We start from the raw sequence: 15,826 nt of genomic DNA on the forward strand, positions 1-15,826 counted from the left end.
TGTGTGTGTGTGTGTGCGTGTGTGCGTGCGTGCTTGCTTGCTTGCATCAGGAATTTTCCGGATGATGATTACTTGTGAACTTAAAGTGATAAAGTAAACAATGAAGACAATTATATTTCCAACACATCTCTGTATTTCAAAGACTGAAAAATTAATTTATTTGTCTCTATCAACCAGACATGCTAGAAACTGAAAAGCATTACTTGGGCCATATGCACAGGAAAGTGGCTTGGTAGAAAGAGGAGCAAAGAAGGGTGCTGAAGGTGGACAAGATGTTTTTGCTCTACCGACTGGTTATGGCTTTCCTAATGACCATGACCATGACCATGACCATGACCATGACCATGACAGAGAGACAGTTCTTTTTGTAAAGCGCCTGCCCTTTTCCAGTTTCCAGTGACAGTCTCTAAGATGGTTCTGTGTAACAAACCATCTGGCGCATCAGGTTATTCCTAAATAAAAAATGACCCCAAAAGGCTATTTAATACAAATATAGACATTTTATATGCATAATGGCAAAAGTGCAAGGGCAGACAAAGTTTATTACAGTATTTTCAATGATGAGAGTAAATCCACACTCCATGATGTTAAACACCACACACACAGATCCATACTGTAAACCTACTCTGAGACTGTTCATTCTCTAAAAAGTTTCTGTTTCTCTCCCTCCTTTATGCGTCTACCCAAGCTTTTGCCTTATCCCTCTTCCCTGTAGTCCCATAAAACTGCCAATTTACACTTTTTTCTTCATCCTTTCTTCCTCTACTCATCTTTCACCCTCTCGTCTATTCTCCCCTTTTTGTCTTGTTTCTCTTCTCTCCATTCTATCTTCAACTTGCTGTCTACAATCTCCACACTGGGATGTTTATTTACGTAGTTCCAGGTCTTTTCCTTATCTCCTTGTTCTCTTCCACCCTCTCTGTATTTTGATAGCTTCAACATTTAAAGACTATAGATTCATTTCTTGTCGATCTCTTTCAAATCTCCTATTTCTCCAACCATTCCACCTCCAAACTCTGAGCCTTATTACTCCTCTTTCCCTCCTTGTCCTCTCTTCAACTCCTACCCTCTCTGGGGGACATCCCCAATGAGTCATCCTCTGTCTGGTACAAGGACAGGGATATAGCAATATGTTTTTTCATCTCCATAGACAGCGTTGTCTTATTTTCCTCTCCTTGTGTTTCAAACCATCTGAGAAATTGTTGCAGTTGTTACCCGATGACTCCGTTTTTCTGTTTTCCCCACCGACCACTGAAGAAGTGGCTCATCCATCACTTTAAATACCCTCTGATGCACTGCCCGCAAAAGGCTGCAATCCTCTTCATAAAGTACAATACATGGGCCTAACAACACACATCACACACTCACATACACACACTTTGTACAGACAGGCCAAGCATGCATATAAACACTTGCCAAGGACGCATACACACAGGAGGTCAACACCCAAACCTTTCCCAAATAAAAAAAAAAAAAGTTTCATGTTATGTTTGCCTCACTTTGGTATGCATCTTTACTGGGTTGAATTGAAGAGGGATTGTTACCTATAATGCCATCCACAGCTGCTTGTAGAATGTAAAACATCTTTCTATTTATTGTAGTTGACTAAGTCTCTTGCGTCAACAGACAATGGCCAGTGCATTACATACAGTGTCTACTTTGAGGAATGTGCATAAGCACATTGTGCTGCCAGTAATTACCTCAATCAATATGTTCAATTGTACAACACTACACCTGTCTCTAGCAAAACAGGCACAGTACTTCAGTACCCAGCCTGAAGTAGTTTTCTGCATACCAGACCTGTAAGCTACTGACAGCAATACTGTATAGTGAAATTCTTTTTGGTGGCTGTCTCAGGATGTGTCCACAGCACAAACATGTTGGGATGTTTTTACTTGAACCAAACACACAGAAACCATTTCCTCTGGAAGACTGAAATTATGTTTTCTGTTGTATCAGCACCGTTATTTAACTGTGATGCATACATGCCATTGAACATTCCCACTTCAGTGATCAGCATAAAGAACATACAGAGTAGACTCCACACTATCCAAAACCAGCACTAAATGTTGCCTACTACAAAAAGGTTGGCAGAAAGACAAAACATTTGGAGATACTGATACCGCTTTTCCAGCACACTGGCTCTGGTTTTTAACCGGTTCTCTTTAGGAGTCTTGGAACCTTGGTTCTATCTAGTTGACCAGCCTGCATTTCCACCAGCAAAATCGTAGATTACGCTGTTTACCTGTGAACCTTTGTTCTGTTTTTACAGATATTTGTTTTTACCAAAAACACAAGCACGGACCAACTGTTACTGAGACTACTGCACATGGTGGAAAAGGGGTATGACTCATTTGCTTAGGGATTAAAGTTTCAGACTCAATCAAGCAGGAACCAAGTATGAACAAAGCAATGATTTAGACAAAGTAAACCATTTTGCATAATGTAAGTGTCAAATTCATGTGGGGCAGGATTTGACTTAACTTTTTTGCCATCACTTCAGTCCCAGTGACTTTAAAGGGGCAAATATGACATTGTAAAGCCTATAAACCCGAGGTAGACATGATAGTAATAGCCAAACCATGGCAGTTTGCCAAATGAAATAATCAGCAGTGACAAATTAATAATATAAGTTTACACGGGGAACTCTATCTGCTTCTGTGCTCAATCAAATTTCCATCCATATTACAAGTGCTCACCAGTATGCAGGCATCTGGATCAGCTTCCCATAGAGTGCAGTGCTGAAGGAAGGGATGATGGGGATGAGAGGCAGGAAACCCCCTGTGCTGTCCTGGCATGTCAAGCCTGCCTGGAACCCAAACACCTGGAAAGAGACAGCAAGAAAGGGAGAGAGTGTAAGATATGGTGGAAGGGAGAGAAGAGAAGGAAAGACGGGGGAGAAAAAAAGCAGACATGGAAATGCATATTCAGCAATGTATATATCAAACCATTTACTGGATCCACAGAAAAAACATGTCAGCTCTCATTGAGTTCACACAGCCTCTGAAAAGACAACACAGCAGCGAAGAGCCAGTGCCGTTGTTCTCTCATCTCAATCACCACTGAGCTGTTTTGACCCTATCTGTCTTCAGCAGATCGGCCGTAGCCCAAAGCTGCGCTCTTATAATGACAAAAAAAGACAAAATCATCTTATCGTCCTTGTTTACTGTAGACCTGTCAGCAAGTCTATCCAATACTCTGGGAGGCCCTGATAAAAATATCCTTATGTTGAACTCTCAAAAAAAGTATACATATTGCACATTAGACCACTACAAACATGTTTCTTTTCCTGTAATAGTTTTTTAAAGCACAGTTGATTACATAGCAGAAGTGATGTGACCACTGCAGTGTGATTTAATGAGGACACACACTGCTGAGGCTGAAATGTTTATGGGTGGTTTGTGCAGTTCACCAACACAGATTTGTTTACCAACAAACATGTACACTCTGAACTGAAGTTTTCATAACAACTTTAAGGTTTTCTGCAAACAAGTGGACATACATATAGTAAGAGAGATGCAATAGCAAAACAATACTTGCACCCAATTAACCGCAGTCACAACATCTTTTACACGAACAAATCGATCAGGTCCATGGCAAGATCACACCCAGATTGGTGCATAACATTCATGTATTTTTCTAGGAAAGAGATTTTTAGACTCACTCACCTCAACGCGGTTTCTTTTAGTGACAATGTAGCTCGTAATCTAACCTTCTAATTACTTAAGCTCCTGGTAGTCACATTGCTGGATACATACTGTACTGCAACCTCAATGTTTACATACGGTTAACGGTGAACATGGTGGATGAAGTCCTGTTTAATATTTGAGGCAGTGGATGATGGCTGGGCCCAGCTGTCCCACATGCAGCTGCTGTGTATGCACTGGGCAGGATTCATTCAATTCCTGCAAGTGAAGGTCTACCAAGCCACTTTCCTGTGCAGATGGCCCAGAGCAGACAGACAAAACTTTGGATGAAACTAAAATGATAATTCATTTATAATAGGACAACTGGCCTATGGATGTAATATTACACACCAGAGTAGTATATCTAGTTGAATTGTGTGATTGCCAGATACAGATGTAGACATAATAAAAATCCTACTTTGAAATGCAAGCTTGGGGCCATATAGCCACAGACTGATTCACTACAGCCTCCTCTGGGAGACCAGACTTCAAATTCTGTTCTCCTTTCGGCAGCCCGAAGCAACTACTTATTCAAATAGCCCAAGTTTTCAATTATGATCGGTCTATTTACTTCTGTGGCCTCCTTGCTGAGCAAGGCTGACATTGAGTTCATGTCTATATCCATGGAAAAGTGAGACAATGGCTAACCACTACCCTCAAGACAGACACCTTAGCTTTGTCAGCCAGTGTCAATAAAAGACAGATTAAGATAAGCCTTAGTTTATACCCGTTTCAAATCACTTCCTGAAGTGGGTGAATTGTGGCCAGACTGACCTCCACCCTGTCATGATCCCACTGCCAAAATCCAGAGGCAGAATTAGTACCTTGGCAGATACAGAGGCTGATTGGCTGATTGGTCAGAAGGATCCTTGGCCACTGACCAGTTGACTGTTAACCCTGCAGTGACCCTGTGATAAGGACTACCAGCATGATGTCCAGCAAACATCCTGCCTTAAAAAAACACACCCAGGCCATACCAGGCCAGACTGGGCCACCCCAGGTTACTAAAGATCTGTTATCCAGGCTTCCTAAAAGGTGAATTTGCTGAATTTGCTAAATTCTCCATACTTCTATACGCACCCCATGGAACATCCGGGTCTTCAAGTAAACTATAAATACAGAGATTAAAACCTTTTTTTTCTAGTTGGTTTATGGGTTAATTTATACAATGAAGTGTTAGACAAAAGTGCAGTTTACTCTAGACACTACCACTGTCAGATATGATATTACCTTAACCTGTATATAAATAAATAACTGACCACATTGTGTGTAAGTAAAAAAATAATGTAACAGCTACATACACAAAATGCCAATACAGATTCAGTGAAAGATCAATGATTATTTCTAAATGTTTTGCTATAACCACGTGCATTCTACAAAGAGGTATTACATAGTATATATACATAATAGTACAGCATTTCAACTTTTAAATGGTCTAACAACAAATGGTGTGAATAGTATGTTTAAACAGCTTTCTCAGCAGATTGTTCAGATTTTTCTAAGCTGTCTCTTGACCATTCTTAGGAACTGCCACAATTTTCAGACAGCACAAACTTTACATACTAAATAACTGCTCATAAAATTGGCCTTATCATATAAAGCAATCTGATAAAAGCACAGCTGACAAAGATTTTGCCTTTCGCCTTGTGATTTTACACTTGTTCTCTGAGAAACCATAGCGTTTTGTCATAGGCCCCAGTCTGATGTTTTTGGCAACTGTAACTGTAATTAACAATGAATCTATTAAGCATCAAACTCAAAACTATACAGTCAACACAGTAACAGGGGGATGTCACAGCTACACAATACAAGCCTGTAGCATCCCATCAATCTGCTTGTTTAAAACCATGAAGTAGACCAGAGTTGGACTGGAGCTCATCAGAAGGCTCAGCACTGAGATCTTTATGACCAGGTGAAAAGGGGTCATCAAGGTCATTAGGGTTATTTCAGAGTGGAGTTAAGACTGTGGCCATGAGGCTGGCCCACTGACTTATGACTGAAGTGCATGAAAACGGAACTCTACGAATTACTATATTTTGTGTAAACTGAAGATATGACAGATAAAGAGATAAATGTAAAATAAAAGAAGGTAAATAAAATAAAAACATATACAAACCTGTGCTAAATAAAAATGGCAAAGGACAGGAAAAAAAATGGCACAAGGATAAATTGTAGTTTTCCGTATTATGTAAGATTATGAGAGTGTGGTTTTGCACCCAGTCTACCACAACCTTTACAGTGTACATTATCAAATACCCAGTATAGAAGAAGGCGTATTTTATTAATCCCTTGAGGGGAAATTCAATTTTTTGTTTTAGTGTAGTTTGGACTTAAACATCAAATAACTTCCAACTTGAGAACCAAATCAACAAATGCTTAACTAACCTGAGATGTGATGCTTTAACTGTGGCCTAGATAGCCTAAGTGGATCTGACAGACCTTTGTGAAAAGTCAGGTGTATATGTAGGATACAGTTCTAACATCGAACCAACTGTTTTAGCAGAACAGTTAATTAAAATTATTATTCAGTGCACATCAACTGTGTTGTTTGCCATATGTCCAACTTTTGTTTTATATCTACAGAAAGGCCAGCTGGATTTTAATATTGTTGTGCTCACCTTGAGGTAGAAGTGTGAATAGCAGTGATGTAGCAGGTTGTCAGAAGGTTGGCTGAGACTGCTGACAGTGCTGACCAGCTCTGGAGCATACATGGGCACAGAGTGTTCGACATTCACCCTTTCCACCTGGAACTGCACAGAAGGTAGTGGGCGCACTGGCTGAAACACTGGCATGTTGACTGGCCCAGGTGCAGTCTGGAAGATTGAAAATATCAAAGGAGGGAAAGGGATTAAAAGGGAGGATACATATGTATCAGTCTCCCTCATATTTAACTAGGTAAACTCTCTGACAAGATCTAAAAATTAAATTCAATCTCAATATTTGACATAAATACTGCATGATTTTTATAAGGATGGGTATAATGGCTAGATCTGATGTCTGAATTGTATTGTTTTACTATAGACCTACTGTATAATCAGCAAATAGTCACTAAAATACAATACAAGATTTTTTCCCCCTCACCACAAGACTGAAGAATGTTGTTATCATTCTTGAGATATATAACATATTCAAATATTTATAAAAAAAAAAATTAAACCTTTTTAGCCAGATATTTATCAGCTTGAAGGTGCACTAAGCACATAATATGATTTGTTCTTCACCATAAGTATCTTGGCAAACAATATTTGTCAAAACCCAAGCAACCTATCGATGTGTGGCCTCTTCAGATAAGTAGAAGCTTCAATGTCAGTAGATGCAATGTGTACTGTACAATCTACAGACTTTTAGCAATGTGTCTGATCACTTTGTGTGCATATCATTCTCTCTCCATTACAGGTTGTATATTTGATTTTTATACTTTAATTTTATGTAATGCAATCACCCATGGCAAATTAATAACCATTAAAAAAAGAGTTTCTAAAAGAAGGTACAAACAAGATACAAGGACATTATTTGGAACTATGTAGGTCTGTATGCAGTACCTTGCATCCCATGATGACAGGCATTAGTGTGTGAAGGAGGTTGAACTCCGCCATGGAGACGGTCACTGAGACTTGGAGCAGACTGAGACACGTGAGTCTGGTTGGGATGAATTCCTCCAAGTTTGATATCTCTTCTGGAGTAGCTGGACCATGGCTCTCTTCAACCATTTCTACAGAGACAATGACACAACCGAAAGAAACCTGTTAGCTTTGGAAAAAATAGCGTAACATATTGCAGAGGTGCAGTAAAGGGAGTGGGTGCAGTGTAAGATTAAACATTTTATTAGAAAAACAACTGATTTCCTTTGTTTTACGCAAGTGAATCTAACCGCGAGAATGGGACCTTTGGTGCAATATTTGAAATAAAGTGAGGGAGTGGGAAAGGCCAAAGCCATTTGGATTTGAGAACTAAAGATTGTTTTACAGAGAAAGAGGTTAACTGTAAAGCACACCAATTTCTTTGAGCGGGCGCCTCTCCTCTGCGCCTGCAGCATTAAAACAATAAAAAGGCCTTTTCCAACAAAAACCACCACCTCATGCACTAAATAAAATAAACATGCACTAAAAAAGTACTGGCATCTTCGAGTGATATTCATTACAGTGGCTGTTTCCCAGTAGCTTTGTTTTTGAACTATCTCATAAAACCACTCATTCAATCAATAACCAGAAACATCCGGAAAGGCAGAAAATGAAGTGAACCAAGACAACATGGAAAAGAGGCTAGCAAGGTCAGCGCTCACCAAAGTGAGGAGTGACCAGAGCAATGAACCACTAAACTGTGTCCAGGGCCTGAGGTGGACCAAACTTGAACGCTTTGTTACAGAACGGCCTTGGCTCTAGTCCCAGGACATGGGCTTGTTTTAGTTCAGTAAAGGTTCTGTTGGGCTACATTCCCAGCTCCAAGGTGGGCTCAGAACCTGATCCCAAAGCTGTTTTGCTCTTTGGCCTACCGCCACAGCCCGCATCAGGTTCATCTGGCACTGCCATGTCCAATCTAATCATATGCCAGGTCTCAAGTCAATATCCACAGTCAACATTCAAATTACAAAAGAAATGCGGCTCACATGGTACACAGAGCCATGATTACACACACTTAAACAGTTTCTATTTAAAGCACACAGAAAAAAAAATATATGATAAAAAGACACAAGCCAATATACACACACTGGCACAGTGGCACACACATATTACTGACACACCCCTATTTTCCTGTCCCACTTAACAAATCCAGCTCTAAAAGTTTTGCTAATTTGTTCCATCTATTGTTCTCCAGCAATATATAAAAAAAACATTCACCACATTCAACACACAAATGAACACACTAAGTAATTTGCAAGTTGGAACCTTCTGGTCTAAATAGGGCAAGATTTTATTAAATACACAGACACCAGCCAATTTGGCCTCCATTTACAACTAGTTTTTGGGAGGAAAGTGATTCTGAGGAGTGCATGAGGAGGAGCAGAGAAGAAGAGGACAAGATGCATAGAAGTCTTTGACATTCTGATATCTACTTCCCTCCTGGCAGGAGAGGAGAGGAGAGGAGAGGAGAGGAGAGGAGAGGAGAGGAGAGGAGAGGAGAGGAGAGGATGATTTAAGGGAACACATAAGGCATGTGTTATTTTATCACTCTATCTGTAAAAGCTACCTTGGTGAAAAAAGTTTCCTCTTTTATCTACTCTCAATTTCTCAATCCCCCCCAGGGGTCTAACTATACTGACCCTTTTCCAGAAAATGCCAGAGAGAGCACAAGACACATATAGAAACAGGAAGAAACAGACTGACCTGACCAGCTTTAGTCAAAAGCTCTGTAGTAATTACCCCATCATCTATTATCTATCGCAGATGCTGAAACAGCCGAAACCTACGGATGTTATCGTTTCGAAAAAATGAGAGTTATTGCTACAGATATTACACACAGACACACATTCCATGTTCTTTCACAACATCCCAGGGATGAGCTCATCAATAGCTGTGCAGGGACGATCACTAACAAAGGTGTTTGGCTTATCCTCCCTCATGTGGTCCAAAAGGTCACTGCTTTCATGTACAGCTGTGTGTTGAAAGATGGGTTGTGCAAGGAAATAACAATGTGATGAGGATACTGTAAAGTGCAAACCACTGCAGTTTCTGATCATTGGCAGAACAGAATAGAGTAGAACAGAACACAGTAGAAGAGAAGAGAACAAAGTAGAAGAAAAGAGAAGAAAAAGATAAGAGAGGTGTTGCAAAAAGTGTTAGTCAAGAGTAGGGAGTACAATGAGCTATTAGTTGTTAGCTGACTCTTAGTTGGTAAAGTCAGCCCAATAAAACAGATGGAGCAACTGTTAGCATGAGACATCTGACCTCTCTGTGGTTTGCAGTAGGGTTCGTACTCATGGTCCATGGCACAGGTGACCATCTTGAGGATGCGGTGGACAGCGCTGCTGTGCAGCCTGACATCCAGAGGTCCTACCACCAGCCGCTTGATGGATGTCTCTTGAAGAGTGGGCACAGCTTCCTCCATACTCACCAGCGAGTCCTGAGAGCCTACTAACAGAAACAAACATGCAAAACATACTTAGATTATAAATAGCAGTGTTTCCCCTACCATTATATTGGGGGGGGGCGCAATGCCCCCCCAACAGCAACCCCCACCCCCCCTTGAAGGTCAAGTTAATTTTATTCAATTTTCTTTTTAAGATATTTTTTCGGGCATTTTTGTGCCTTTAATTGATAGGACAGGTGAGCGTGAAGGGGGGAGAGAGAGAGAGAGGAAGTGACATGCAGCAAAGGGCCACAGGCTGGAGTCGAACTGGGGCCGCTGCGGCAACAGCCTTGTACATGGGGCGCCTGCTCTACCACTAAGCCACCAACGCCCCTCAATTTTATTTTCTATATGGCACCAGATCACAACAGAAGTCATTTAAGGTTACCTTTCCTATAGAACAGGTCTATACCTTGTCCTTTTGTTAAACAAACTAAATAGCCTTATGTTATTTATCTTATTTACACAATGGCATGTCATTTCTGTCCCTCTCTGTTATGTGCTATTTCAAACTTGAAGATTATTCTTTCAGTCATTCAGCAAGTTTAACACGTTTTCCAAACTCTAATTTAAAAAGTATAAGTACAGTAGACATGTCACCTTCAGCATTTAATGTAAAGACTTGTGTGTTTTTGGCATTAATAGTTAACGCAGCAACATATTTTCCCCATATACACTTCTTAATTATGTACAAGTATAGGATCTCTTCATCTCTTGGGTAAAAACACAGCAATGATGGCAGGGCTGTAATGCAGCAGCAGAGAGCAGCTCACATAGCCGTGACCCACTGGAATGATGAATATTCCAAATGTCCACTTCTCTCACACAGCTGTCCCTTCATTCATCGTAGGCCCCTGTTCCAGAGGTCCACTTAAAAGACTCAGCTCCCCGGCAATAAAACGAGAGAAATTAAAAATAAAAGAAGGGGGTGGATGAATGGCAGTGAGGGAGGAAGAGGACAAAGGGTCACAACTCTCTTTATTCCCATTACATTCCACAACTGCACTGAACATTCTTACAGCTCAGAGAGTCAACACTGTGAATTTTAACTTTTTTTGCTGAAAGGGTTGGGGGATGGGGTGAAACTACCACTGAATTTTGGGGATTTATAAAGGGCACTGGGCAATGCCACTTCCCCTTCCCTTCCTCAGTGAGATTTGGCTGCAGTGGATTAGGCCTAATATCAACCATATGGCTGCAGTTAGAACGGTCAGTGAAATGATGAGGAGGCTGAAATTAGCCAGGATTTAGAAGATTTAAAAGTGTCTCCATTTCCCAACATTTTAAAAAAAGTTTTTAATCTGCAGCGTTACTCTAATAGGAAGTCAATGGTGAATGTGACCTGGGTCGGTTAGTATTTCGGTTGACTCAGAGTTTATGTTAGTCCCATGGCAATGGAAACTAATTTGTTTGGTTGACACTGGATCTGGTCCGCGTCCGAGAAGAAGAGAAACACTGACAGAAGAGAAGCATTCCAATTGGCAAGGGTAACCACAGCCCTCCCGCAGGAAAAGAGACTGACACTTATCCTGCTGTCAGAAATGACTCTGACAGCTCAGGATGACAGTATCAATGTTTTTTTTTAATTTAGATTATTATCTGTAGCTGACAGCAGGAGGGAACAATAGCCTAGTCAGAAAGAGTTAGAGGAAGCCAGAAGTAAAATGAAAGAGTAAAAGAGAGAGGCAAGTGAAACAACATAGGTGACACTAGACTCCTAATAAATCAAATGATCTGTTCAGGTCATTGAATTGTTTCAACCAGATCTTTGTTTCTTGTGCTATTTAAAAAAAGGCAACTGTGCACAATAATCATACATTTGTCTTAATCATCACTGTAAATGGTCTTTTTCACTCAATGGAGCGTGATCATATATCATACCATGAACAGCATTCAGTGACACATGGGCAATACCCTCGTATACTTTTGCCATTAGACAGTGAGGGGTTGTACTTCATCTCGATCTAATCTGAATTTTTTTTAAGTGTTAAGCGTGTTAGAGGTTTGTGTGTGTGTGTGTGTGTGGGGGGGGTGGTGGGGTGGGGGGGGGGGGGGGGGGGGGGGGGGGGGGGGGGGTGATACNGGGGGGGGGGGGGTTGGTTGGGGGGGGGGGGGGGGGGGGGGGGGGGGGGGGGGGTGGGGGGGGGGGTATCTTAACACTTGTGAACGTCAGTCAGGTGTCACATACAGCTTCCCAGCATCACTGAAATAAAATGCTCAACAATCACAGACTAAAGCACAGAGACATTTGTGAGCCAAATATAACATTTCAAATTGAAGGGAGAACGCTTTATCTCTTAATGGGAACTTCAGATCTTTCAGACCTGAATAAACAATCTTGAGTGCTGCAGCTGAGGAATGAGAAATCCTGTCTGTCTTAAAGCTTCTGCCAGGAGAGTGACACCTAATTAGCCAAGAGGACCCTATTCACTTTCTCAAGAGCTTACAGGTAAAGAGACAGGGGGAAACAGTGTTTCAACAAGCAGCACGGAGAAAGAAACTCAAATATGTGTCAGCGCAGACTAAACACTTCTGACAGTTGCCCTCCAGGTAAGTTTGGGGTGAGAGCGAGGACAGGAAGGGTCAAGGACCAGGTGGCTGTGACTCAAACAAGACAAGCTCTTTCTTCAGGTCTCCAGGGGGCTTGTTTGACAGAGAGAAGAGAAGAGAAGAAAAAGAGAGAGAAAAAAAGATGGAAAGACAGAGAGTATAAGGCAGATAGGAAGAAAGAGCGAACAAGGTGGAGAAAAGGAGAACATGACAGATATAAAAAAGAGAGAGGAGGTGGCAAGGTGAGCAAACAAGCTCTGTGAGGAGGAGTGAATTAGACAATACCTTTGCCGCTGCTGTTCTCCATTGTGTAGAGATAATCCATGTAAAAAGCACCAAAGCGCTGCATGCCTGCTATCTCTGTATAGGTCTCCTGTCAAACAAAAGTAGAGTTAGGTAAACATAGCAGTAAGGGAGCAAACAAGCTGATAGCATTTAAGAGTGGCAGTGACTGGGGTCACGGTGGACATGGCAAAGGGGGTCAAATGAGAAATTTCAAAAAGAGTAATTGAAGGATTGATCTGCTTAGTGGGATATCACTTTTTACCAGCCAACAATATCACTAATATTTGGAAGTATTTACAAAAACTTAGAATGAAAGGAGATACTTTATCATGGCAAGAAGAATTCCAAGTGTCTCTTATCTGGAGTGAAATTAAAACTAACTGAATTTTTCAATTAACTTTTTAGAATGGAAATTCAGATAGAGAAGAGAGCACAAAGAAGACGACACTTAACTAATCGTTATTATACTCTACGGTACATAGGGAAGTAATCTAGTGCATATCAAGTCTGTTCTTTATTGAGTAATAAGCTACTGATAAATGGAAGTGAAAGTTTCCTCATTCAAGTGGTGCTTGGATATACGCCACTGGAAATACGTACCTTATCTACTGCAAGATAGGACTTTTTCATGACAAATCAAAACTGTCTGACTGGGATTATGGCTGACTTTCAGTATGAAATTGTGAAATATTATTTGGAAATATTCATTAAGATAGCAAGGTGCAGCTTTTAAAAACATGAATGCAATGTAATGTACCAGTGAGCATGTACATGTTTGGAAAAAAACAATACATGATGGTTATTAGGGCACTTTGTAACTGTCGGTTACCTAACACAAAAATAGTGTGTAACTTTCATTACATACAACATTAGCGAAGAGGCAGGGATCATCCTGGACAGGTCACCAGTTTATTACAGGACCAACACATACAGACAAACCTACTCAGATGAACCTAGATATAGGTGAAAGAACTGGGATTTATCACATGTTTGAGCTACCTGGTTGTATTGTTTTACTATAACTCGTCATCATTTATTAGTCTGCAGGTTAAGAGCTATTGCACCTGTCCTAGACAATATTTGAAAGTTATATTTCTACTGCACATCAAACCACTAGTGAAAAAAGAGAATGAGTGAGCAAGCAAGAAACAGAGAGAAAGAAGGAGGGAGGCCCCTCTCGCACACACATTTAACACCCCCACCCCAGACTTACTCACTAGCTCTCTAAACAAAGATTTCAATAGAGCCTTATCAGTCAGGCAGGTTAATGAGTAATATTTATTAGGGGACCTCTAATGGCTCTGGCATGCTTTTGGATCAAAGCCATTGGCTGGTTTCAAAACTGCTAATGAATTAACACTAAAACCTTTGACTCTTTAAGACTTTAAAGTATGGATAGATGGATGGATGTCCAAACAATTGCTTCATTGAGGGTCATGAACATTTCTGAGCAGAGTCAACACTAGAGCTGTGATGGCTGATGAAGGGAGCTGAGACTTATCAGGAATAATGGCTTTAACACTACTGCTTAGATAGCGGGAACATTCCTCTACTGCAGCCAGCAGCTGGGTGACTGACAGAAATAATCTCAGTGGCAGTGATTTAAACTAAAATGATGTATTTTCAGCAGAGAAATTAGTGAGAGTTAAAAAGGACAAAATATTATATTAACCTAGTACTACCAATATGATAATAGTTGTCATTACAGCTATTCTAGATGAAACCTGAAGCAAGACTAGATGTAATTATATCGGATTGTTTATTGAACCCAGATTAAGTATTGTATTAGTGAAGTGTGCATCAGTGTACATGCTTTAACAAGTTGCTTAAGCCATAACCACACGAATATGTGTTAGGGAACATCTTTTGTTCTTTAGGTTGGCTGTGACGTGCCTCAGTGAACCCTTTATGTTTCTGAAAAGAAGGAAACATGTCTTAATAAAATTTCTATGCATCATTCTTGTTCATGTTTGTTCTCTAAACAGCTTGATGACCTCAGCACTACAGATGTTTTGTTTAGTGAGAACTGTGTCAATGGCAGGTGCTGTTGAAGTAAACAGCAATGGTGAGTTCATTATGTTTTGTATTGCTGTTGGTTATATAAGTGCACTGGTCTGTCAGCCCAGCTGTGAGGTGCGTGTTAAGTTGGTTGTCAGCCTGGTTTGGAACTGACTGCTTAATTTTTGCCATATGGTTTGCTATCAGTTTTGTGGTTGTCCTTTGAGGGCTAAGTGGTTAGTCTTCTGAAGTAAAAGCTTGATTGCCAGTGTAGTGTATATGTCACAATCAACCTGTAATAATGGTTGGATTCACTTTAAACAAACCGTTTTACTGTTGAAAGTGTGTAGCTGCTCTCAAGCAAATACTCTCTGGGGACCTCTATCTGAAATGCATGGTCTGCTATTACATTTTGGCCATCCATCCAAGCAAAGTCAGCCCTTTTTTAAACACCAAAAACAGATTTTTTTTTTTTTTCCCCCCCAAATAAAATTTCCAGAATAAACATGTTTGGGAACATTTTTTCATTATTTTTTTTAACCTTGTGATTAGCAGCATCCAGGATGAACTCAGCCCTGACTCCGTTGTTCTCTGGACTGCGGTAGTCAAAGAGAGAGTTGGTAAGGTAGGTCATTCCTTTACTGCTTAGGCTGTCCCCACAGCTGAAGAACACGGCGTCCTGTGGAGACAAAAAGAAAAGAAAAGAGAGAAATGAGTTGCGGTATGAAGGAGAGCATGCACAGACAATGTAAGGCATACTTAAATTTCCCCTCCCGACACATTTTTAGGTATGTAAAAAACACTGCTCTGATAAATATTTTGTGTGACATGGTTATGCTTACTGAGTGGAAGGAACTTATTACTTACTAATATTTGTACTTGTCACAAAAATACAATCCAGCCCTCAGTACATAAAAGAACATCTTATGCAGAAGTATTTCAAACAATTTAATATAAATAAACTGCTCTCCCTTATTAAATGAAATATACCATATGTGAAAGCACAATTAAAAAAAATACCTTAGAAATATAACCATTAAAACACACAGTTAATACATGGTTGGCGAAATACATTGACTTCAATTGAGCCCTAGACGTTGCACTGTACATGAGCGGATGATGAGACTGCTGCTGACACAGTGATGTACTTGTGGCAAACACAGAACATTATGGTGAATTACAGAAAGACAGCTGGATTTCGCTCTTCCATAAACAAACCAGACCACATCTTTACCTCCTTC

At 40.4% G+C, this 15,826-nt stretch overlaps 1 protein-coding gene across 3 annotated transcripts in view; it reads right to left on the minus strand.

Annotated features, from left to right (window-relative positions):
* Nucleotides 1-15,826, minus strand: part of LOC126391718 (intermembrane lipid transfer protein VPS13B-like) — a 347,897-nt gene that overhangs the window by 284,916 nt on the left and 47,155 nt on the right. For all 3 annotated transcript variants that reach the window (XM_050046621.1, XM_050046623.1, XM_050046622.1), the window contains exons 11-16: nucleotides 15,127-15,264; nucleotides 12,588-12,675; nucleotides 9,572-9,757; nucleotides 7,229-7,398; nucleotides 6,305-6,499; nucleotides 2,700-2,824 (exon numbers count right to left, since the gene is read on the minus strand). In XM_050046621.1, the coding sequence (XP_049902578.1) occupies nucleotides 2,700-2,824; nucleotides 6,305-6,499; nucleotides 7,229-7,398; nucleotides 9,572-9,757; nucleotides 12,588-12,675; nucleotides 15,127-15,264 (902 nt within the window). The remainder of the gene's footprint in view (nucleotides 1-2,699; nucleotides 2,825-6,304; nucleotides 6,500-7,228; nucleotides 7,399-9,571; nucleotides 9,758-12,587; nucleotides 12,676-15,126; nucleotides 15,265-15,826) is intronic.

The sequence above is a fragment of the Epinephelus moara genome, chromosome 6 (assembly GCF_006386435.1).
Source record: "Epinephelus moara isolate mb chromosome 6, YSFRI_EMoa_1.0, whole genome shotgun sequence".
NCBI lineage: Eukaryota > Metazoa > Chordata > Actinopteri > Perciformes > Serranidae > Epinephelus > Epinephelus moara.